Source organism: Corvus kubaryi, unplaced genomic scaffold, assembly GCF_017639235.1.
Source record: "Corvus kubaryi isolate FWS band 111438036 unplaced genomic scaffold, C.kubaryi_AGA036_p1.0 split1-37296, whole genome shotgun sequence".
Lineage (NCBI taxonomy): Eukaryota > Metazoa > Chordata > Aves > Passeriformes > Corvidae > Corvus > Corvus kubaryi.
Window position 1 is genome coordinate 1,968,533 of NW_024582075.1, and position 23,143 is coordinate 1,991,675.

Genomic DNA, 23,143 nt, shown 5'->3' on the forward strand with positions numbered 1-23,143 from the left:
TATTATAAGACACCTCTATAAACTAAGAGGCTGCTAGATGGTCTCCTTGAAGCCTTCTGTTCTCTAGGCTGAACAACCTCAGCACTCTCAGCCTGTCTTCATAAGCAGGTCCTCCAGCCCTCTGATCATTTTTGTGGCCTGCTGCAACAGGTCCATATCTTTCTTGTGCTGAGGACCCCAGAGCTGGACATAGTACTCCAGGTGGGGTCTCAGGAGAACAGAGTGGAGGAGCACCTTCTCTCCAGCAAAGGAAACTGCACCATTCAGAAAACTTCCTGAGGGTGCATTCAATCCTACTGTCTGTGTCATTAGTAAAGATACTGAGCACCAAATATGGACCCTTGAGGGACGCTTGTTACTGATCACCATTTGGACACTGAGATGTTGAGGGCAGCTCTTTGGATTTTGCCCTTGGCGAAGCCATGTTGGCTGCCTCTAATGAACTCCCTGTCATCCACATGCGCTGACAGATCATTCAGGAGGATGCACTAGGTATGTTTACGTAATCCACACAGAAAACCTTTTGCAGGGTTTACATACAAAACTTTCTGAACATAGCTGTCTGATAAGCAAAATAGAGCCAATAGGTGTTAATAATATCAAATATTTGCTTGCCAATACCACGCTGGGAACCGAGACTGACTTGTAAATGTGAGATATTTATTTTAGAAACATCCTGCCTCCTGATCAGGTATTTCCATTTTGACATCAGATACAGCAAAGCACTGCTGTACATATCCAGGAGGGATAGATGCCTAAACAATACTCTTTTTCTGTAGGAGCTTGGCTAATATAACTCACAAGTTGGAACCTGCGTCTCTTATCAGAAGACCTTTTTCAAGTTTCCATGTCCTGCTAGAAGCAGATCTCACTTTGGAGAAGTTGTGCCATTCAACTGTTTCTATTCTACCCTCATTTCTTTTTGAATGCAAACTGCAAACTCTATTTCTAATGTCCTTGATACCTCTAAACATTCTAATGCAAAAGCACAGGGGGGTTGCTTGTTTTTTACTGTGTACATATTCCCCAGTGAAAACAAAGTAGCAGACATTAAAATCATAGTCATAGGAATACAGGAGTTCCTCTGCCAGTTCTTCATTTACCATCATCAGTGCCCCACTTTTTATGAATTCACATTTGCATTATGAAGGGCAATACTGATTGCTGTTTTTACTGAGCCTTGTCAGTATAACACCAAATTTTTTTCTAATGTCAATTTTGAAAATTCACCTTGGGATTTGAAACAGGGGCTTTCTCTGGCTTTTCCATCAGACATTGAAGTTCCACATATAAAATTACCTGTCTCTGTGATGGCCACACAAATTCAGGGATGGTTATAAAGGCAAGGATGCTATGAAGAAAACTACCACATCCAGGTATTTAGGAGAGTTTTTGATGAGATGCATAGTAAAATCATGTTCCAAAATTTCTGCTGACGTGCTCTGCTCTTACGTTGGGCAGTGTTCCTCTTTGTCAATGATTTACAGGGACTTATATCCTGCTGAAGATGGAAAGAAAATTACAGATTTGGAAAGCTATCCATTTCTCTCCCTTTATACATAACGTTCATAATCAATCTCAACCGGGTGAATATCTTGATTCAAAACTAATTGTTCTCTCAAGCCATCCTTACTAGATGGGTTTTCTTGCTTTTGTGCAAAATATGCAGAAGGGAAGACTCATTTTGGAACACCACCACAACAAAGATGTGCCTGTGTATAGAACTGTTCGGCCAGTTTGTGATTTTCACAGTAACCTCTCCTCAGTAGTCACAGATTTCAATAAAATTAGGTGTTTGTGTCTGAGATGGTGGGCAGTCCTTTAGCACGTGCTCAGCTTGTGGAGACAGTAAAGGACTGAACTCCCTAAGCAATAAAGCAATCTTTACACATACACTGTACTAATCTAATTTGAATTTTATTGACCTTGCTAAATGAAGTATAGTACCTATCACAGGTGTTAATGCACAGATAATGGGCTCTTTACTTCGAATGTGTTGGATTTCTGTTCCTTTGTATGTGTCATCAGACTACTTGCATACCATTGCAATGAATACTACATAGACAATAGTTAAGGAAACTTTCATTACAGATGCTGATGTATAAGACAAGAAAAAGCTTTGGTGGATTTTCAAATCTCTGATTGAATTTGCAGTAATGGCATATTTATCTATTTATCTCACAATTTTAGAAATCTCGCTTTTATAGAAATCTTGGAAGACAGAAAACAAATAGGAAAGTTAGAAAAAATATACAGAGATGAAACACACTATAAATTCAAGAAGTGAAAGACTTTTTGTTTAATATTCACTATGCTCTTTTAAAACTTACATTCAAGAAAGAAACCATATAACTGCATCCTGCGAAACCACCCATGTTCAGCTTTAGCAACACATCAACACTCTAGCCTTAAAAAATACTGCTATTAAAACCTCATTGAAAACCTCTGATTTAACAAAAAATCCACTGATATCAGAAGGCCTTGTCTTCAGCCCTCATCACACAAGAAAAGAGCAACATCTGTCTTAGGTCCTGTAGCTGCTTTTCCTGATTAAGTTGTCAGATCCTGAAGAGATAGACAAGTATGATTAATCTGCTTTATCTGGTGCAGGTATTTGCAATTCAGCAGTTCCATCTAAAGTGTATAAAACAAAGCAACCACAAACTAGTATTGTAATGCAGATAGATGAACCTAAAATATAATGTAAAGGACAGGTGGCATTTTTGCTGTTCATTTTGAATCGAGGACATTACCTGCTAATAAAATTCTAATAATATTCTTTTTTCAACAAGTTGATTATTTCATTGAAACAACAAAAATCTATTTGTTTCTCTATAAATTTAGAGCAGGAAAAAAAGTCTGAAAGTTTACTTTTACATTACTTATGGTAGTGGAAAGTTGCCTGGTTAGAGACTTCAAAATCAGACATATGTGGTGGCCGGTGAACATACATTACAAGGGACAGAGAGTTTTCAGTAAGACAAGTCCCTAGTACCCCGAGAACCACTTTATGTTAGGGTGACCAGAAAGGCTTCTCCCTGGATGCATTGTTCCGTTATGTGAATCTATCCCAGTTTGGATTCCCCGGTTGGCTGCCAGCCTCTCACCCTTGTCACTCCCCCAGAGCTTCCCCATTGGTCCCTGTTCCCCAGTCCCGCCTTTTCCCCGGCCCCGGATAAAACTGAGTTTTGGGCTCGTGTTCTGTTTGCCTGTGCACCCTTCGGCAGCGCAGCGGCAATAAATGCTGCTGCCGGAACGCGCACAAAGGCCCTTCTCGACTCTTTGCTGCCGACTGTAGCACTGAACCCACCCGTGCGTCTGCGGGGGCACGCGGGACCCCACGGGGCCGGGCAGGGACGGTATTAACAGAGGGTTTGGGGTTTTGGCTTCTTTGTTTGTGTTTAACTCTGACATTTTTCTGTTCTTCATTTTAGCTACTGAAGCTGACAGTGAGGATTCAGGGGTAGTTCATGAATGTGGCCAACCTGCTGCTTCCCCAGAATAAACAAGAAGAGACCAATCTGTATACCATACACAATAAATGGGCTGGAGAAGAGCTGAGACCAGGCAGCACTGTTTTAATTTCTGAATGTTAGTTAATGAGGGTAGAGGGACAATCACTGGGCAGTCACAACAGCTAGAAAGGGATTAGTCCCCTGCCTTACTTTCTGATCAATGTTCGGGCTACCAGGCTCACAGCCCTGCCTCCCAAGCACTACAAAGCCCGGGTTCCTAAAAGGTTTTCCAGTGAAAGCAACAAATTATTGACTTCGAATTTGTTCCTCTGCTGAAGTTACCTGGCTCCCAGACTATGGTCTCTGAGCCATGTGCATTCTGCAGCATTTTCATGTTCATGACAGTAGTCTGAAAGATGTTTGTATCTCAGTTCGCTGTGAAGGAAATCTGGTTCTGAATGTTACAGAGGAGGTGAGTGATGTGGAGTCTGAAGACTGAGTGAGAGAGGATGTGAAGACAGCCTAGGTTGCTGATGCACTTGGCTGCCTTAGAACATGATCCAGCAGGGGAAGGGAAGGGTAGGTGCCGGCAGGAGTCTGTGGTGGTGCCTGGTGCCTCTGCGTTGTCTCCTGGGTCCTTTAAGGCACCTTCTGTGGAGGTAGGGGACAAAGTTATTTGGAATCACTTCTTGTCACACAGGCTTCACATCTGACATTCTGAATGTCCTTGATGATTTATACACGATTTCAATGTTGTTTAACTCATGACAGCTGAAACTGAACATAACTTTGTTTGTGAAGGGCTCCTGTAGACAGCTTTACATGTGTGTACTGGAAGTGCACTGTGGCATAGCCAAGGTGTGGAGAGATTTGCCCAGGACAAAACACCAGTTAGAATAATAATTAGTCAAATCTGTCCATACTATGATTGTCAATGATAATCTTTAATTAAAAATGAATCCTACATTCCTCTACTGTTTTGCCTGGATGAATTGGTTTTGTATCAAGTGGATCAGTTATTAATGTTTGAATTATTGGGGTGGGACTTTTGTATAATTAAAAAAGATACATTAAACTGTTGTTATGGTTTGAAAAACAAAACAAAAAACAAACAAAGGAAAAAAACCCGCATGCAAATGCCCTTCTTGACTCTTTGCTACTGACTGTATTACTGAACCCACCCGTGCATCTCTGGATGCACACAGGACCCCACAGAGCTGGACAGGGACAGTATTACACATACAAAGGGTAGCTAAATTTAACTAGAAGACTAACTTTTGTAAAAATAATAACTGTCTGCTCCAAAGACTACTGATGTCAGAAAAAGTTTATAACCCTTGTCTCTAATTAAGTTGGTTTGTTAAAAAATCTCATTACAGACCTGAATCTGAAAATGCTCAGTGTTCTTAGTTTCTAGTAATGTTCACAAGCTGTAAAGAATACCTTTACATCTTAATTCCAATTATTAAGGGGAATTCATTATAATTAGGAATCTTTTAATGCAATGGATTTACAACCAACTTCCTAAATAAAGATACCTGGACCTTCTGTAAAATATGCTTCAGAAAAATCCATAGTGTTCTGGTGTGCAACAAAATTCCACAATTTTTAATATTTGAATGCAAAAAATGGCAATTTATAAAAGTGTTATAAGTAAGATCTACAAAATAAGATAAATTTGAATAATCTAGCTACGACTCAGTGTTCATGCAAACAGAAGAATCAGAGTAAGTTCTTTGTCCATTCAAGCATAAATCAGATGAACACACTGACTTTTTCCCAGCTAGAAAAAGCTGAAACCAACCACTACTTTTCAAGATTTGTCTTGTAGTGACTCCTCAACAAACAACCCTTTAATCCCAAATGAAAAAATATCAATTTATAAATATATTTAACACATACTAAGTTTGTATAGTTTCCTTTTAGGATTTTATAAAATTATTTCTATTTCTTGTTTTTTGTGTGTGACTCTGGCTAAGCATACCAGTTTATGACTAAACAAAGCCACAAATTATCCAACCCATAACTACAGAACTGATATTTTTAAAATAATATTAAAAGTAACAAATAAAGCCATTGATGTAAACTGACATTTAAAATTGTTTCCCCTTTTCTACACTATCATACTTTTTTCATACACATATCAAATAGTAAGATTAAATAACCTTAAAATGTCTGTCTTAGAACACGTACTAAGACATGCCAAATTCAAATAGCTTTGGTTCTATTTGAGGTATTTTTGTTGGTGAACAGGTTAATATTTTTCAAGATTCACAACTGAATTAGCAGTTTAGCAGTAGTGTACACATTAGGGTAACTCCAAATGCTACTCATGCCATTGAAGACATTTTCTGTTTGTAACATCCGAATGAGGGCTGCAACAACCTTACAAGTAAATTTAAATATAAGTTACCCGCTGATACGAGGTTTTGAGACATTACTGCAATTACTTACAGACATCTGCTTTAATTAGCGTCATTTTTTAGTGAAGGGAGATTTTATTTCTCAGTTGATATAGACTGTATTTATTTCTGTAGGTGGCAGAAATCAAAATCCCCAGTGCAACAAGTACCCAGGAATACCAGCTGTTCCAGACAAAAAAGAAAGGTAGGCAAAAACTCAAGTAACTAAATTAACTGTGATCAGTATCAGAAATGGACTTTACAAAGAAGCTGTATCAACCTCATGAGAAAGTTTAATATCAGAGTGCTCGACAGTTTTTAGGGCAGTTTTAAAGCAGGCACAGTACCTGACTTGCTTATGTGTCTTTTTTCAGTATTGCAGAAATCTTTGCCTCCACACCTCAGGTCACAGAGCTTTTTGATGGTCTATTCAGACCCATCATGTAAAAACCTGGTGTAATCAGGCAACCTGTGGAGAGAGGACAATAGTTAAATGGACATAGGCACCTAATGCTAAGTGAAGGACACCACTCTCTAGGGATGCTAATAGTGCTTTCCAGGCATTATGAACCCTAAATTAATTAACAAATGACACTTGTGCTATGGGAAAAATGGCAAACAGTGTGAATGGATGATAGATGGGTGAGAATACCAGTCTCAAATATGCTTTCTCCGGTTTCATGAAAAGTAGTAACTTAATCAGGCATAAGAAAAAATGGCTGGAATCCCACTGTGTGGAAACATTGTCTAATATCACACATTGGGCAACAACCTGCTGTTTGTACCATTAGTAATATTTAGAGGAAGATTAAAAAGACAGAAATCTCATTCCTTCAGTGTTGCATTTTCCCTATCTTCAACCTTTCCTCTTTACTCAGCCTTAGTCATTGATTGTTCCAGGCAAACCCTTAAATGGACAATAATATTTTCAAAGCCACAATGAGAAAGATCATAGGGGATGAACAGCCTGCAAATACAATGAATAAGAGAGCCCAAACCCAACCACCTCTGCAGCAGACTGCCCAAACTAGCACATACAACCCACTTGTGGAAAGACACCGGTTACTGTTCTCCTTGGGGACCCAGCCCTGCAGATGCTCCCCACCACCCTGGTGCTGGCTAGCAATGGTAACAAGCACCTACTTGGCTATTGTGTACGTTCTCAAGTGAGAAGACTTTGCTGTCTTCGGAGCACACCTGCCTTGTGCTCCTCAGTACTCTCCAGACTGACCATTTTAATGGTTAGAGCAGGATGAGCAAGCCTACCATGGTGAGCACCTGGTGCCAGTCAGAGCCAATGACCCCCCTGTCCACGGGGGGACCTTTGACATGTAGGGTGGCACCACTGATTTCAGGGTGGTGAAAGTACTTCAAAGATGAGCACTACAACTAATCCTATAGCAGCATAAATCAGCATCCACCACCATCCATCACAGCCGCAATGTGGGATCACATTTTTCTGGTTTTCAGTTATTAGGTGTGCACCATTTAAAGTAGTATGCAATTAAAATAAACTACAGCACAACAAATGACAGGAGAAGTGTGTCAAGAACATCAAAATCCAGTGGCAAATATTCACCTGGCCAGTAACCTGTGGGCTGTTAACCTGACGTGGGGAAGCTAGCAGCGGTCCAAGGTTGCCTTGAATCTATCTGAGTAGGGTGAAAACCTCCTGCCCAGGCTGATCATCATTGACAGGATTCACTTAAATATCCTCACCACCCAACTTTTGGTGAAGAAGAACTTTTGTGTATTCTCCTCAGTTCCTTTGCAAGGATTCATAAGCAAACAGCCCTTGGAAAAATACACCCAAAAGAAGTTTTGGCTGAAATCCACGGACCTTAATTCATTTGCCTTGCTGGGTGATTGTACTTATCAAAACACAGCCTTGATGAACTCTTGTAAAAGCAGGAAGGAAGGGAGAGGCTTTCGGGCTGCAGCCTGCTCCTCTTCCCCGGCATGGTTTTGGGGAGACACTGCCTGAACTAGGTTTATTTGTTCTGGTGACAGGGCTAAGCCTCTCCCATGTGAAATTTCACTTTTCAATGAAAACTTACTCCGGGAGGACCATCGCCAATATATTTCTCGTGTGACTCATATGCACAAACCCCAAAAGTCAATAGTCAAGAGTTTACTTGATGGAAGTTTTCTCCTAATTAAGAGGTCATTAAGGGGATCCGACTGTTACTCAGCGCTGAGACGAAGGTCACCAGCAGCTGCTCTAGCGCGGGAGATGTGCCGGCCAGCACATTTTCCAGAAACATGTTTCCTCTCTCGCCAGCGGCCCCTTCCCCCTCCCCGCCACCCCGTTTCTAGTCTCTCCAGCGCTGATGAGCTAATAGCATTTTTCCTTTGCATACTTTGGCGCTGCCCCACGGCATACTCTGGCAGCCTACGTGTGTCTGAGCGCGCCCGCCCGCCGCAGGCTCGGCACGGCTCGGCGCGGCTCGGGGCGCGGGGGGAGACAGGGAGGCAAGGCAGGCAAGGAGGCAGGGAAGGAGGCAGGGAGGGAGGATGGGGAGCCCCCGCCGCCGCGCCGGCCCGAGCCGCCCCGTTCCCCCCGAGCCGCCCCCGCGCGGGGTGGGCGGGGGGCGGCCGTGGGGGGAACTGTCAGGGCCGCACGTTTCCAGCCGCATTACGTGAACAAATGGCGGGGGTGCAGCCAGCCCAGCCAGCGGGGCTTGTGTAACTTTGCGAGCGTGCCAGCAAGTTTAAAGTCCCTGGTCTCTCCTCCTCCTCCTCCTTCCCTCGCTCCAGACACCAGCGCGGGCCGGAGGACGATGAGAGGCTGATTGTTTGCTCCGGCTCCCATTCGCATCCCCTCGCCTATAAATACCGGGGAGAAGAAAAGCCGCTCTCGCCGCCTCCCCCGGGCCGGGTTTCCTTTCCGACGGCCCGACCTGCCCGATGGCACCTCCCGGGTGCCGCAGCGCCTGAGACCCCGCTGCCCGCCTGAGCCTTCCAGAGGCGCAGCCCGCACCCCCCGGCCTTCCCGCACCGCCCCCCCTCCCCCCGCTCCATTCCGAGTAGGAAAGGCACCCCTCGCTCTCCGCTCGCCCCCCCCCTCCCCTCCCCAGTTTTGCCCGTATCTCGCTACCCGCCGGCGCCCACGAAAGAGGAGAAGATGCGTTTCGCGCCGCCGGGGCTCCTGCTCGCCCATCTTCACGCGTGCATCTACTGGAGCTGCCTCTGGCCCGCCGGCTGCCAGCAGCAGCCGCCGCGCCGGGATCCCCCGCCGCCCCCCGCCGCCTGGAGGCAGCGGATCCAGTGGGAGAACAACGGGCAGGTGTACAGCCTGCTCAGCCTGGGCTCCCAGTACCAGCCCCCGCGGCGCAGGCAGGCGGCGGAGGCGGCGGGCAGCCCCATCCTGCTGCTGAGGAACAACGGCACCGTGCTGCCGCGGAGAGCCGCCGCCCGCGCCGCCGCCGCGCAGCCCCAGCCCCAGCCCCAGCCCGCCGCCGGCAGCCGGGGCGGCTCCGGCGCTCGGCGCTGGTTCCAGGCCGGCTACCAGGCTTCCTCCGGGGGTCGCGCCGCCGCCGCGCAGCGGAGCCCAGCGGCCGCCACCGCCGCGGCCCGGAGCGCCTCCTCGGGGGCGCCGAGACCCAGCGCCCCCGCCAGCCCCGCCGGCGGCACCGGCACCGACGGCAACGGCAGCAGCACCGGGGTCGGCAGCCTGCCGCCCCTGGGCAGCTTCAGGCCCGGCCGGGAAGATGTCATGGTAGGAGACGACCCCTACAACCCTTACAAGTACACGGACGATAACCCCTACTACAACTACTACGACACCTACGAGAGGCCCCGCCAGGGCAGCAGGTACAGACCCGGCTATGGCACCGGCTACTTCCAGTACGGTAAGAGCCCTCCTTTCCGCCCGTCCCGTCCCTCCCCTGCCGGCGGCCCCGGCCCCGCCGCACGACCCGCTCGCTCCGCGCACGCCGGTCCCGGCGGGGTGAGCTGCGGGGGTCGCCTGCCCTGCTGGCCCTCGCTCGGGGCAAAACCTGACCGGGCAAGCGTTCGCCCGGCTCTCGGACGGCAGGCAGCCCGCTCCCCGCCTCTGGGAGAGGGGCGAGCTGCCGATAAGCCCACCGAGGGGTCCGGGCGTCGTGCTTGCGATGGGGTGTTTGGGACAAGCCTGAGCAAAGGGGGATGCGAGGTTAACGGAGGGCAGAGGCAAAACGACGGCCCCTAACGACTGGGATGGTAGCCAAATATTTGCAAACGTGTCCTGCGTTGATCTTGCTGTTATGTGGTTGGTTTGATGAACTGCAGGTCTCCCTGACTTAGTCCCAGATCCCTATTACATCCAGGCGTCCACATATGTCCAGAGGATGTCCATGTATAACTTGAGATGTGCTGCCGAGGAGAACTGCTTGGCAAGGTAGGCATCGTCCCAAGCTTTTGCCCGTTCTCTGCGGGTTGCTGTGCTCCTGTTTCCACCTGTGAACACGGTGAAGAGTGGGGAAGGGTGAGGCTGGAGAGTGCAAGGAAACACAGCCCACTGTAACCTTCTTCCAAGTTTGTGGCAGATGGTGGAGTGTGCACATCAGAAAGCAATACTGCCATGTTAGAGAGACAAGCTACAGATCTCCTGAAGAACCTACATGTTGTGAAAAATTGTATTACATGTTTCTATTGCCAGGCTCACTTGAACATTTCTGAATTTTATGAAATGGAGGCACCTAGAAAACCACTTCAATCTGTTGATTTTCATCTCCCTCCTCTACTCTCACAAGACCATATGCTACTTCATAAAAAAACCCCAAAAAACAACCAAACAACAAAACCCCTATTCTTAACCACCACAATTTACTATTAAGATTATAATAAGATAATTGTTTCTGGGCCTATGCCTTGTAATGTCTCCTAAAACTAAAATCTCTCTGAAAAGTGTTTCAGAGTCTCTTAAGGGGTTGAAATAACAGCTTTGTTATGAAGTTAGGTCTTGTCCAGTTGGCAAGGAGGGATTTTTCCTGTTTTGCTTGGAAAGAAATCGACATGGCTGTTTTTAACCATTTTAACTTGTTTGATACCTTATCATGCAAAACAGATTTATTTATTTACCAGCGTCACTAATTTATGTCAGACTGTTTCCAGGGTCATGCTTGCTCTTCACTTGCAGAAAAAAGAAAACATGACATAAGAAGCAGTATTTTTTATGCTAGCTTCACAATGAAGACTCATTGAAGGGCTCTTGCTGGCTATTAGTCGATTAAAATATTCCAGTACTTAAAAGACTGTAGATAATAGCTATGTAGAATAAGAAAATGCACCCTGATTCATATACATATTAATTTTTTTTTTACAACAGTATGAAACATCTGTTCTGTGATCGTGCATACACAGGGAGTCATTTTGGTTAAGAGCAACAAATGAAATTGTGCTTTTTGGTACCAGAGTAATTTTACAGCTAAGCACTGATCTTCTTCATAGACAGAGTCATTCAGTGGTCAACCTTCCGTTTGTAAAATTAAAACCAGATCTGAGTCTTTGTCAGGTCTTGGTCTGACACGAGACATTTCCACACCATATGGAATTCCTGTTGTGAATCTCCAATGCATAAGGAGATTGGGGCCCAAAATGATCTCTGCCGTGTTACTTCTGAGACAATATAAAGTGTTTTTCAAAGTATTTCTTGCACATAATTATGGCTTTTTTCTTTGTTTTCCTTGTTTTGCATCATTGCAGTTCAGCTTATCGAGCAGATGTTAGAGACTATGACAATCGGGTGCTCCTGAGATTCCCCCAAAGAGTGAAAAATCAAGGCACGTCGGATTTTCTGCCCAGCAGACCCCGTTATTCATGGGAGTGGCACAGCTGTCACCAGTGAGTGAAGTGCTCATATTCTAATTATTCTTTTCACTAACAAATTGTCACTTATAAGGGGACACTTTCTAAAACTGAAGTGAAGCAGAGAGAAACCATGGGGAAACTTTAGCCTTTTACTCTCTGATTAGTTGTATGTAGTGGTAATTACTCTTTCTACAGACACATGAAACCAAGATGGATACACAACTTATCCATATGTATGAAACTCTTACAACATATAAATTAAATATAAATACGAGTCTGAAAAGAGATTTGACAGTAGCACTTCCTCCTTTTATTTTACATATAGTCCCCTTACATTTAAGTGTAATCAGTAAATAAAAGTCCCAACCATGTTAAAATAAACATGTTTATATATAGGGTTTCTATAAACCCTAAAATGTTCATTTATTAGCATGTTCCCTATAATAACACATCATTTTTAACAGTGACCCATAATTCTTGAGCTGAATTTCATGAATTAATTCTTCACAAGGGATGGTCTGATCAATATGGAAAAGGAGAGTTACTGAGTTGACTGGTCCCATTATCAATGATGTTCTTACCATATGATGATATTTTGACATAGGAGCATTGCTCTAGAAATAGTATAATTGCTAGAAACACAGCAAGGGAAATGTAGTAGAACTTTTTCAGCATTTTGGGAGCAGGTAACACTGCAAACTTGTACCTTTTCAGAAAACTCATATGCAAGAGTTTGCAGGTTTTTTTCCAATTTTTGCTACTTCTCAGCAGGAGCAGTTGTAAAATACCAGAACTAATTACCCAGAATACTTACTTCCACTTACTTAAAATATGGCTCTGCTGCTACAGGTACATAAATGATAATATTATTCTTTTTAAAAATGGTATGCAATGTAGGCTTGATCTGAAGGCCTCTGAGCCAATGGAATATTTCTCTCTGGGTTCAGAGGCTTGAGGCACTGAATGAAAAACTAATATGATTAGAACAAATTCTTTCAAAAAAGACTCATATTTTCAGTTTATAAATCTTGCAAGGACCAAAAAGCTAAAACTAAATCAAACCTAAAAAAAACCCTCCACAAGTGCTTTAGTTAACCTCCATCCCGAAAAAAATCTTCACCAAAACAAAAATCCCCCAACCCTCATGCTTACAAAGTTGATAAATGGATGAAATGGGTAGAGAGCAGTTGAAATCTTCCATTTGTAGAAAAACAGTTTCTTACTCTGCCACAACAGCCCAGCTATCACTGTCCAGATGCAAAGTGTCTCTGATGTTGATTCAGTTCTTGGACAGAAAATGCATTGCCTACAAAAAAATGCATCTCTCGTGATCATTTCCATAACAGTGAAACAAACTCATTTGGAAATGAACTCCAACTGCCAATTACTTTGGCTAGCCATCAGACCTCAGTGTTAGTCATCATCATCCCTGGCCCAGTTTTAGTGTTCTGGATGTGCCTGCTTGTGAGGCTCCTGTGCTGCTTTGTTTTACCAATACATTTGAATTGTGTTTAATTAGACGTTTTTTCACACACCTCCTGAGCTGAAAGCATTCAAAAGTAACAGCAGCCAAATGCTGCAAAGACAGCATGTAGAAAAGACAAGTTTGGTTTCCCACACATTTGGAAAAAGCGAAATTACAAGAATATGAGGTGTTAAGCTGCACAGTAAGAGCTAGAACTCACTTCTTTGTGTGAAACTTTGTGTGAAACTTTGTGAACTTTGTGTGAAAGCAAGAAAAATGCATCACTTTGCCCAAATCAAAACCATACACACTTTTGAAATAGAGACAGCATTAAGTACAGACTGCAAAAATAATTGACATTGATTGAAATCTGCATTGCCAGTACACAGAAGCTGAATTCTTTATGCAGATTTTGTCTTCACCAATGTTATGAATGTGTTACATTGTCTGAAGGCCATGGAAAAGTGAAACCAAATTGTTGGGGTTTTGCTAGCAAGTAGCAAACTTCCATGGAATTTATGGTATGTAAGGTAAGCATTCCTAGCAAAACCCTGGCTAAAGGCACTTATAAGATGTTCAATTCAAATATGAACTACTTAATACTTGCTATTGTTATTGGAAAAGAGCTGAAACAGGAAATTTTGGAAAAAGAGTGCTGCTATGGAATCTTTCCCATAACAAATTAAAATCTATTATTTGTTTATAGAAGATGACATGTAGTACTTGAAAATTGGAGTAATGAAAATAATTGAGTGGTCAGTAGTAGGAAAGTATACTAACACACAGGTTTTGGGTAATAAATAAAATTTGGCCAGATTTAACAGGATGTAGATCAAATAAGAATATTTTAAAATGTTGGTAAGATCTGATCCATCTCTAATAATGCATCTATGGTTTAACAGACATTATCATAGCATGGATGAATTCAGCCACTATGACTTGTTGGATGCGAGCTCACATAGAAAAGTTGCTGAAGGACACAAAGCAAGTTTCTGCCTTGAAGATACTTCCTGTGATTATGGATATTACAGGCGGTATGCATGCACAGCACACACGCAGGTAGGAACTGCTTTGGAGAAAACCACGTGTCTTTCACCCCCGCAGTTTGTATTTGGATAACTTTACTGCCAGTCATAGGATGCCCTAAGTTAGCTGATGCCCTAACTAGCTTCTGGAATTCCCCATTCTGAAGACCAGGATACTAACCTGGAGACAGCTAATTCACCCACCTGCTGTTAACTGTGGGTTTCTTATCAAAGTGCAGTGACACTCAGTAGCATAGCACCACTGGTAACTGAACTGTATTAAAACACACCACAAGTTCTTGTGGCTGTAGGACTGGTCAAGCTTGCTAAGGGGCACTCAAGACAGCTTGTAAAGAAGCTGTTCCCAATGTTCATCAGCCCCAGACTGCTCACTGACGTCCTTGGCTGGCCCCAGAGGTCACAGCTGGTATTTCTTCCCTTGCTTGGAGTCTGAAGCTGTAAGGCGCTGGATTCCTTCAATACCTGCAGCTGCTGGCTGGCAGTCTGGCATAGAAAACTCAGAGCACTGTTCTGTGCCTGTACACCAGGAGGCTGTTAAAGGGAATGGCAGCTGTGTGGACATTGTGATGGGCCATGTGCAAACGTAAAGCCAGGTGCCAGGGCTTATTAGGGGAACATGCAAAATGGAACACACCATTATGATAGATAAATCCATGGAAGACTCCTACCTTGAATATTGCATCACCACCTCTCAGAACTGCTAAAGAAAAGCTTAAAAAATCCAAACCAGCCAACCCCAGCAGAACAAGGATGATCAACAGTGTAGTATGGCTAAGAGCTTTCATAGACTATTCCATTTGGAAAACTAGAAATAAGACCAAAACTTAAGTGATTGTGGATTGAAAGAGGAAATTGTTGATATTTACTGACAATTGTTGCTGTTTCTGACAATGTAAGAACTTAACACCTGTCAGGCAACAGCTTTAAAACCAAGAGGAGTGCTCTTTGGACACGTGAATGAAGATTTAAATTCCTTGCCATTGGATGTTGCAGAGATCAAAAATCTCCATGAGCTTAAGAAAAATTTAGACAAAGTAATAGTTTACTAGACACAAAAATATGATGGTACCCCATGCCTTAAATACAGTTAACTGCCTGGTGGAAGGAATTTGCCTGACATTACACATCCCATACCTTATGTTCTTTTCTCGTCAAGCATCTGCTGCTGACCACTATCAGAGACATGACACTGAGCTTTGATGGATCTGTGGTTTAACTCAATGTGGCCATACTTACACATAAACTTTATCCCTTATACTGCAGCTTTTAATCTAGAAGGTAGTTATTCTATAACAGAGAAATGACAGCTATGTTTCACTGGCTGACGTGTCCACATTTGAATTTTAACTATAATGAATGATCTGCAATATATAAAGGCTTTGAAGAGGTTTTATAAATACCTTTTCTACTTCTGTAGACTATGACATCTAACTAAGCAACATACATATTTTACAGCTGGAGTATTTGTGTCACTAGAATCATGGCTGTGTCAGCATTTCCACTGGAAGCCCATAATTCAGGGGTTTGTAATTGGACTGTAAAACTTTTCTCCAGCCTCAGACTTGGCACATACATGCGAGAGTCTGAGCTGATCACCGGCTGGGTCAAGAGGGAATTCCTGCAGGACTTGGGTTTTCTGTATTCTGTGTGTTGCCAGAACAGATCAGCTCTGCCTAGAGCAATCTCTATTGGCCACAGCTAATGACACTAGATTTGAACCACCAATACGTTCATATGTAGGGATTCTTACTAATGTTCCTAACACAAAGAATTTTTCAGAAAGATGCATCTAGAATAAAGGCTACATTTTCAGTTCCCTCAGATTCTTGTGTCACTATTTGTCTGAAGAGACACCATTTCCATGCAAGGGTCAGTGTGAAAATGGCCGTTGGCCCTACTGTTCAAAGATGGCACTTGGGCAGAGTGCATCCACAGCAAAAAGTTGCATCATTTCAAAGGGTAGAGAGAGGTTCCAATGTGGTGATCAAGTCTGTCGGTACTCAAGGACCTCAGAAGCTATTCACTCAACATTTACAGATACTTACTTCCAGTCTTTGGTCAATTTTTATTTTATTCTGATCTTATGTAAAGAGGAAATAGTAACATCAACAGTTTTTTCATAAAAGGAGTACTGTAACAAGTGATTATAAGAAAATACAGGTATCTCACAGATGAACAACTGTCAATATTATAGGCGTTTCTTATCCAGTAGTAATAAACAGCAGTCTATAAAATACATTAGACTTAAGTGTTCTAGTTTAGACACACAAGTAAAATGCCAACTAAAAATAGGACTAATTTTTTAGGTTAATTTTCTAAGTGAACTGTGATGGTTAAGTGAACTTCAGTCCGAGCTCCCTAATGTATAGAATGTCACTGTTTCTAAAGATTAATTTTTTTTACACCCATTTTAACCTCATTCTTAAGGGTCTGAGCCCTGGCTGCTACGACACTTACAATGCTGACATAGATTGCCAGTGGATTGATATTACTGATGTACAACCCGGAAATTATATTCTGAAGGTAAGTGTACTGGGAATGGGGAGGTTTGGGGGTTTTTTTTTGCTTTTAAAGAAGAAAATAATTTGCCCTGTTGTATGTAAGTTACCAACTGAAACCTGGCAGTAGACAGCACTGTGCTTTCTCCCCTCCAGGTGAGTGTGAACCCCAGCTACCTGGTGCCTGAATCCGATTACTCCAACAACATTGTGCGCTGCGATATCCGCTACACGGGCCACCATGCCTATGCCTCTGGCTGTACAATTTCACCGTAAGTGCCTCCCTGGCTTTCTGTGTCACTGTGCCACACTGTTAGTATTTTGTTTTTTGGGTTTCAGGAATTTTAAAAATTGTGGGAATTTTGCTCTTGCACTTGTGCCGTTGGAATATGTAGCACTTTCAAAACTGCTGCTCCTGTCTGGTCTGCTAGATAACAATCTCTGGCTCAGACACCTTCTTTGTTCTTGCACTGGGACCTTTCTAGGATCGTTCAGTACCCTTTTATAGCATCCACACAGAACTGACCAGCTGCAGTGCTCTTAAGACATTCTGCAAAATCCCACACATGTATGTTACTCTGCTGCAGCTCTTTCACACTGAAACAGTTCTTTCACACACACTCCATTTACAGTTTAGTTCTTTTAAAGTTTAAACAATGCCAAAATTATGCCTTTTTTACATTTTTCATCCAAAAAGGCAAATTCATTTAATAAATGTTGTCACGGTAGACCTACTGTACCTTAGTATCTGTGAAACACACAGAAAGCGTAACACTCCTGTAACACAGAGGTAAGCAGTTCTCAGAATACTGTGTTAGTCACATAAAATATTTATCAAGGGACTTCATTTGGATTGCATAAGGAATGAGTATTAACATTGTATAGAGGTTCATATGAAATAAATTCCAGAGCAGTAAATGAAAAGTAAAACAGATGACCAGTATAGTCTTCTGTAACAGCGTCAGTGAAACAAATACACTGAACTAATGTGACTTGCTTAATTAGCCTTTAAAATATTCATTCCTTACTTTGCATTAGGAAATCAGTAGTTAAATGAGGCAAACTTATGTTTCATGCTTTTAACTTCTAGCCTCCCCATCTTGCCTATGAAAATGTTACTGAGTACACGGAATAATAGAAAATGTTGGAAAAGACCTTTTGGATCATGAGGTCCAGCCATCAACCTCAGATCACCACCATGCTCACCATTAAACCATGGTCTCAAGTGCCTTATTCATGCAGCTTCTGAACACTTCCAGGGATAGTGACCCCACCACTTCCCTGGGTATTCTGCTCTAATGCTTTACAACCCTTTATGTGAAAAAGATTGCCCTGACCTCCCATCTAAATCACTCTGACACAACTTGAGGCCATTTCCTCCCGTCCTGTCTCACTGGTTACGTGGGAGAAGACACTGACCCACACCTCACCACCACCTCCTCTCAGGGAGTTGTAGGGAGTGATGAGATCTCCCCTCAACCTCCTCTTCTCCAGGAAAACACCCTATATTTATGTATATATGTACATCATACTTCACAGCTGTCTCACGCACACATACCCACGCAGGGCTAGGAAACAAAAGGTGTGTTGACGTTTGCTGACCTGTGCATTCAAGCTGACAAGTGGGTATTTAGCAGTTCCTCTTTCTGTGCATGCTTGCTTGTCTGCATAAAATTATTTCTCTTCTTCCAACAGATACTGAAAAGATGCAAGATATGGATGAGATGGTGCCAAATGTTTTGAACTGAAGTATCATTATACAAACTTCACTAGGTTGCAAACACTATAGAAGCAAAACTGCAGAACATACACAGATACATCCACACACCTTATGTGACTTTGAAACACTTCAGCTGCTTCTCAACCAAAACTTAACTGGATTTTAAGAATTTAAATTGGCATTACTTGTATTGCTATTGAAATGTGTGAAACTGGTGCTTCGTGCAGAGATATTTTAAATTTTGAAAATCTAACTATTTCATAAACACATGGGACCATTTCTTAGCTCCTTCAAATTTGGAGTTTACGTAATAATAGACTTCAGTGGGAATATTATTGGTGAATGAGTTGAACGTATTTTAAAAGGTAGAAAAAAATGTATGCAAAATGAATTAAATAAAATGCAAGAGAAAGTACTAATGTCAGCTATCTCAGAAAATACAATAATGAAAAACAGATTAAGAATAACGATACAGTACCATTAAAAATTCTTGCTAGGACACATTGATATGAAAGAGAGAAGTATGTTCAGTTTTCAAGGAATATTAACATATAGCAGAGAAATACATTTATATTATATATATCAGTTATACCCCTGCAAGAAAAGTTATGTTTACATTTTTAATACTTTAGAAATTTTTCCATTTTCTTAAGTGAAAAACAGATGGGGTTTTGAAATACACCTTTCATCTGTGAAAATTAATTAAAAAGCGTACCCACCTTTATATGTTCAAGAAATTTTTCAAGGTGGGGCTTTAAAAAGACTTCTGCAAACTTAATGTGGATAAAAAAATACCTGTCAAGAAATGGGCTCTTAGAGATGATGAAGAGTCCCTGATGTGGTCATCTGTGAAAAACATCCAACTTGAACAGGTTAACCATCAAAATAATACAGGCAATTAACTCAGGTGGCACCACAAACAGAAGTAGGTCGGAATCTCTTACAAAGTATTTTTAGCGTGAAGAAAACCTACTACCTGCTTCCCCCTTAAGTACTGTAGTTGACTTTAAAATGTGTATCTCAGTATTCAAGATAACAAAGTTGGAAATATACTATATAGAAAGGAAGAACAAAAGTCAGTGTATTTAACATCCTACTTTAGGCTGTTCAGGAACTAAATGCAACATTGTTAAGGCAAAAAACTTCCAGCCCAAATTAATGTTTTTGCTGAACTGCTTAACTGGTGCTGGGTATACTACTCCTCCTCCCATCCCCAAATTATTTTGCTTTTGCAGTGCACCCTGCTGTAAGCTACAGTAGCTGTGATTTTTGTTTTAAACTGTGAAATGACATATCACAAGGGGATCTGGCGTCTTTTTTCAGATTTCTGATCATGTAAAATGAAGAATCTACTTTTGGAACAATGGGACCTAGAAATACTGATTGGTATTTGATAAGTTTGATCAGCAGTTCAAAACACTTAATGAAACATTGGAAGCTCAATATATTAAAAGAGAAAAAAAAAAAGTGCTATTCAATGTAGTTAGAAATGAAGAATTTGAGGAGTATGGAGATTTTTTATCACTATTGGGAATACTTAAAGTAGTATTTGGAAATATTTTATGCATTAGAACCCTATGGATTTAATTTGGAAGTTTGATGAATTACCATAATATCCTTCAAGGATCAGCTGTTCTTTAGTACATTTATTTATTTCCACCTTAATCATAACTTGGTTACAAATTTGCACGTAAAATGAACCTGAGAACCAGCAACCTGGTGATTACTACCCACCAGTGGAAGAGGGTGCAGAATAATATAATTTATACCTTTTTGTTTGCTGTGAGATCCATTTCAGCAATCAATAACCAGTACGGGCAATGAACAGAAGCAAAATTTGGAAACTCAATTTATTAGAAAACCATTTGTTACATATGTCTGCAAAAATGAGGGCCTGTTTAAAGTCTAGGCTTCTGAAATCTCAGCCCAAGGAGTTTTAAGTTTAAGAGGCTTTAAGGGATTGAACGCAGCAAGTGCATTCACCTTTCTATAGACTTGAGTCAAAATTGGGGTCAAAGTCCTGAGAGCAGCTTGGGCAATGCACACAAAAGCTACTGAATGGAAGCTCGGCTGTGGGCACGGGCTGCTTCCTGGGAAGAGGTGGTGTGCTCGTACCTCATTGTGCCTGATGCTGAATGTGGGATATGACAGCAGTAACTGGAGACGGAGCAGCCGCAAGAAGGGGGGCACCCCTCGCTCATGACACACTCACATGCTCACATGTCTGTGCCCAAACTACTTGCAGAACTCCACTGCAGTCAGCAAGGAGCCAGAGGGCCTTGAGCATCTGTGTAGGTGGAACAAGTGGGAATGGCCTCGTCTGGAAAGGTGTTGAACGCTGTAACTTTGAATATTGGGGATATTGGAGCTATGAAAATGTAGCTTTTTTTTTCCGTAGCAAAATATTGTATTTGTTTTGAAATGTGTGTTAAGCAACATGACATTGATGTACAATAGCACAAAAATTGCCTAAGACATGAACAGAAAAACAAGGGATTTTAGGATTAAAAAAAATGAAGGAATGTGACTATAACCCTGTCTAACTATAGTAAATCACAACGCAGTAGAAGAGTTTGTTATATAGCATGTGCAGAAGTAGTTCTAAATAGGGGAGCACCAACCAGTATTTTCAGTTTCTTGGCTCTGCAGATTTGACACCTTACTTTTTGCATACTGGAATATGTTTTTGGGATTATGTGCATTTTTGTTCAAAAACATTTTTAAAATCTGTTTTCGTAAAAGCTTTTATTTTTACAGCAAATTATACTTGGATTCAATTTTACCAGACATTAGGCTTATTTATTCCCATTATCTTTGAAAGGCATATTGACATTGGTCTCAGTGGGAGCAAAACCAGATTTAAATTTTGTGAAATTTCAACTATAAATTTGATGTCTTGCAGTCTCAAATTTGTTCTGAAAAGTAAGATTGTAAAAATGTGTGTGAAACAACGACCTCCCACATTTCAAATCTTTACATAAGAATTGCACATAAGGAACATAATGTATGTCAGGCTCATTAGAGGGTTTGTTATGTTTTTTTTAATCCTGAAATACATTTGATATTTGTGTATTTCTAAAGTGTAACAAAAATGACAGACTGGTCACCAATGGAACCAAAATATTGTGTAGATGTTTTTGTGTTAGTAGAAGTCTACTCATTTTTTCTCTGCTCCAGAATGAGTGTACATATCAAATGTACCTTCCTGTTATCATTCATGCATTGTTTGCAGTGTGCTCATTCAAAACCAGCAGGGTGGTTTTCATAACTGAGACATTGAAAGGTGGTTTATCCTGTGTCTCATATTTATGCCAAAAAGGCATTTTCATTTTCTCCAAATCCTAAAAGGTGCTGAAAGATTTTAACTTGAACTAAAACCAAAGAGTATGTAATTGGGAGGTTTTATTATGCAACTAAATGCTACAGATACAGTGAAATGCCACTTGTTTTTGCAACTTTCTTGAAGATTTTTCATTATTTCCTTCACTTTTCTTCAAAGAGTCTTAATTTCAGTAACTTTGCATCTTTATCTGAAGAGCTCTAATTTATAATATTCAGGCACTAGCTTTGTATTCTTCATTGCACTTTCATATTCTTGTGTTACATGCCCGTATTATGGTTGCAAGTTTATGTGAAAATGACTTGAATAAAATGTTTCAAGCGTTCTACTTGTTGAAGTATTACTGCACAGGCCAGATCCATCTCCCAGTGAGAAGGCTTTAGTTAAGGTGGTTATGTCTATATGAAAATGAGGAAGATTCTGTCATTCTGACGTGGTCTCAGAAAAAATGTCACAACAAGGTAGAAACAAGAAAGATAAAATTTCACGGCATGATCAATTATCCCTCATACCACACAAAGGATTAACATGAAAAGGCTTAACAGGATGAGGCATTTGGTTTATCTGGACACATGATCTCCTTACCTTATCTGCCTTGGTAAAAACAGGAACTTAAAAAGCACTTTCAGAATTTCTGCTCCAAAAGCTATGCTTTCATGGAAAGAACATTTGAGCAGTACATAGTAGAAAAGTCTATGTACTCTAGAAATTTGACTAACAGATTAAACATGCAATTACTCCAAACAATTTTTTATTCTGTTATTTACATTCTCTGAGTACAAGCCAGCGTCCTGCTGCCTCTTCAATCTGTATGCTAAACTGATGAAACAGTCTGAGTTGTGAAGTATGTCTTGTCCCTTCACTGAGGGACTAGTACAGAAGAGCACGGTTAAAAAGTTTGGAGACTTGTTCTACTAAGAAGCTGTCAAACACTTAAATATCAACTAATGGCACTTTTGGTTTCACGTAAGTGGAGAAAAAAGTAATGCAATATATTTTAAAATTAGTAAAATAAACACAGAATTATTTCAGATATAACCCAATTTGTGTAATGTTTCTCTATTTAACAAAGTATTTCCTATCCTACTACTTATTAGAGCTAAGAGCTTCAACTGAGAACTTCTCCAAATGCTATTCCTTGAGCACAGAACCTGGTGTGGATCAGAATCTGTGCAAATACAAAAATGCAGTAAAAATTGCATATGATAATTGCAGAAAGTATATTCAAATCTATTGAAAATAAAGCATCTCCCAGTTCCCAAGTACCCTCTATCCCCATACTGCCATCTCATTTTCACATTAGATCACCTGTCTAGTATCACAAAATTGTCTACTACCAGTCTACATTCACAAAGCAGCTCAACACTTTCACATAAGAAAGTATTGCTGTAACTGAATTTTCATTTAAGCCCTATTTTTCCAGATCT

At 41.5% G+C, this 23,143-nt stretch overlaps 1 protein-coding gene and 1 long non-coding RNA gene across 4 annotated transcripts; one reads left to right on the forward strand and one right to left on the reverse strand.

Annotated features, from left to right (window-relative positions):
* Nucleotides 1-3,870: 3,870 nt before the first annotated feature.
* On the reverse strand, nt 3,871-10,010 carry LOC121657479. 2 transcript variants are annotated; one of them, XR_006013643.1, is made up of 3 exons: nt 9,944-10,010; nt 6,205-6,326; nt 3,871-4,106 (listed from the first exon to the last, which is right to left on the reverse strand). It is a non-coding gene; the product is annotated as an uncharacterized LOC121657479 (long non-coding RNA). The 2 variants fall into 2 exon arrangements; XR_006013642.1 differs by lacking the exon at nt 9,944-10,010 and adding an exon at nt 8,955-9,036.
* Nucleotides 8,982-22,044, forward strand: LOX (lysyl oxidase). Of its 2 annotated transcripts, XM_042013242.1 has the most exons (7): nt 8,982-9,708; nt 10,127-10,235; nt 11,543-11,680; nt 14,015-14,171; nt 16,586-16,681; nt 16,813-16,928; nt 18,352-22,044. In XM_042013242.1, the coding sequence occupies exons 1-7, from the start codon at nt 8,982-8,984 to the stop codon at nt 18,356-18,358; spliced, it is 1,350 nt and encodes a 449-aa protein (XP_041869176.1). In that variant the 3' UTR covers nt 18,359-22,044. The 2 variants fall into 2 exon arrangements, with proteins under 2 accessions (XP_041869176.1, XP_041869177.1); XM_042013243.1 differs by lacking the exon at nt 18,352-22,044 and having other exon boundaries at nt 16,813-16,932.
* The last annotated feature ends 1,099 nt before the right edge of the window (nt 22,045-23,143 follow it).

What these genes read in the sequence shown, in the direction of transcription:
- LOX (XM_042013242.1), top strand. Translation starts at nt 8,982, where the DNA reads ATGCGTTTCGCGCCGCCGGGGCTCCTGCTCGCCCATCTTCACGCGTGC. An exon ending in CATGCACAGCACACACGCAG is followed by an intron (nt 14,172 to 16,585) that starts GTAGGAACTGCT and finishes CTCATTCTTAAG; the next exon opens with GGTCTGAGCCCTGGCTGCTA. An exon ending in CCGGAAATTATATTCTGAAG is followed by an intron (nt 16,682 to 16,812) that starts GTAAGTGTACTG and finishes TCTCCCCTCCAG; the next exon opens with GTGAGTGTGAACCCCAGCTA.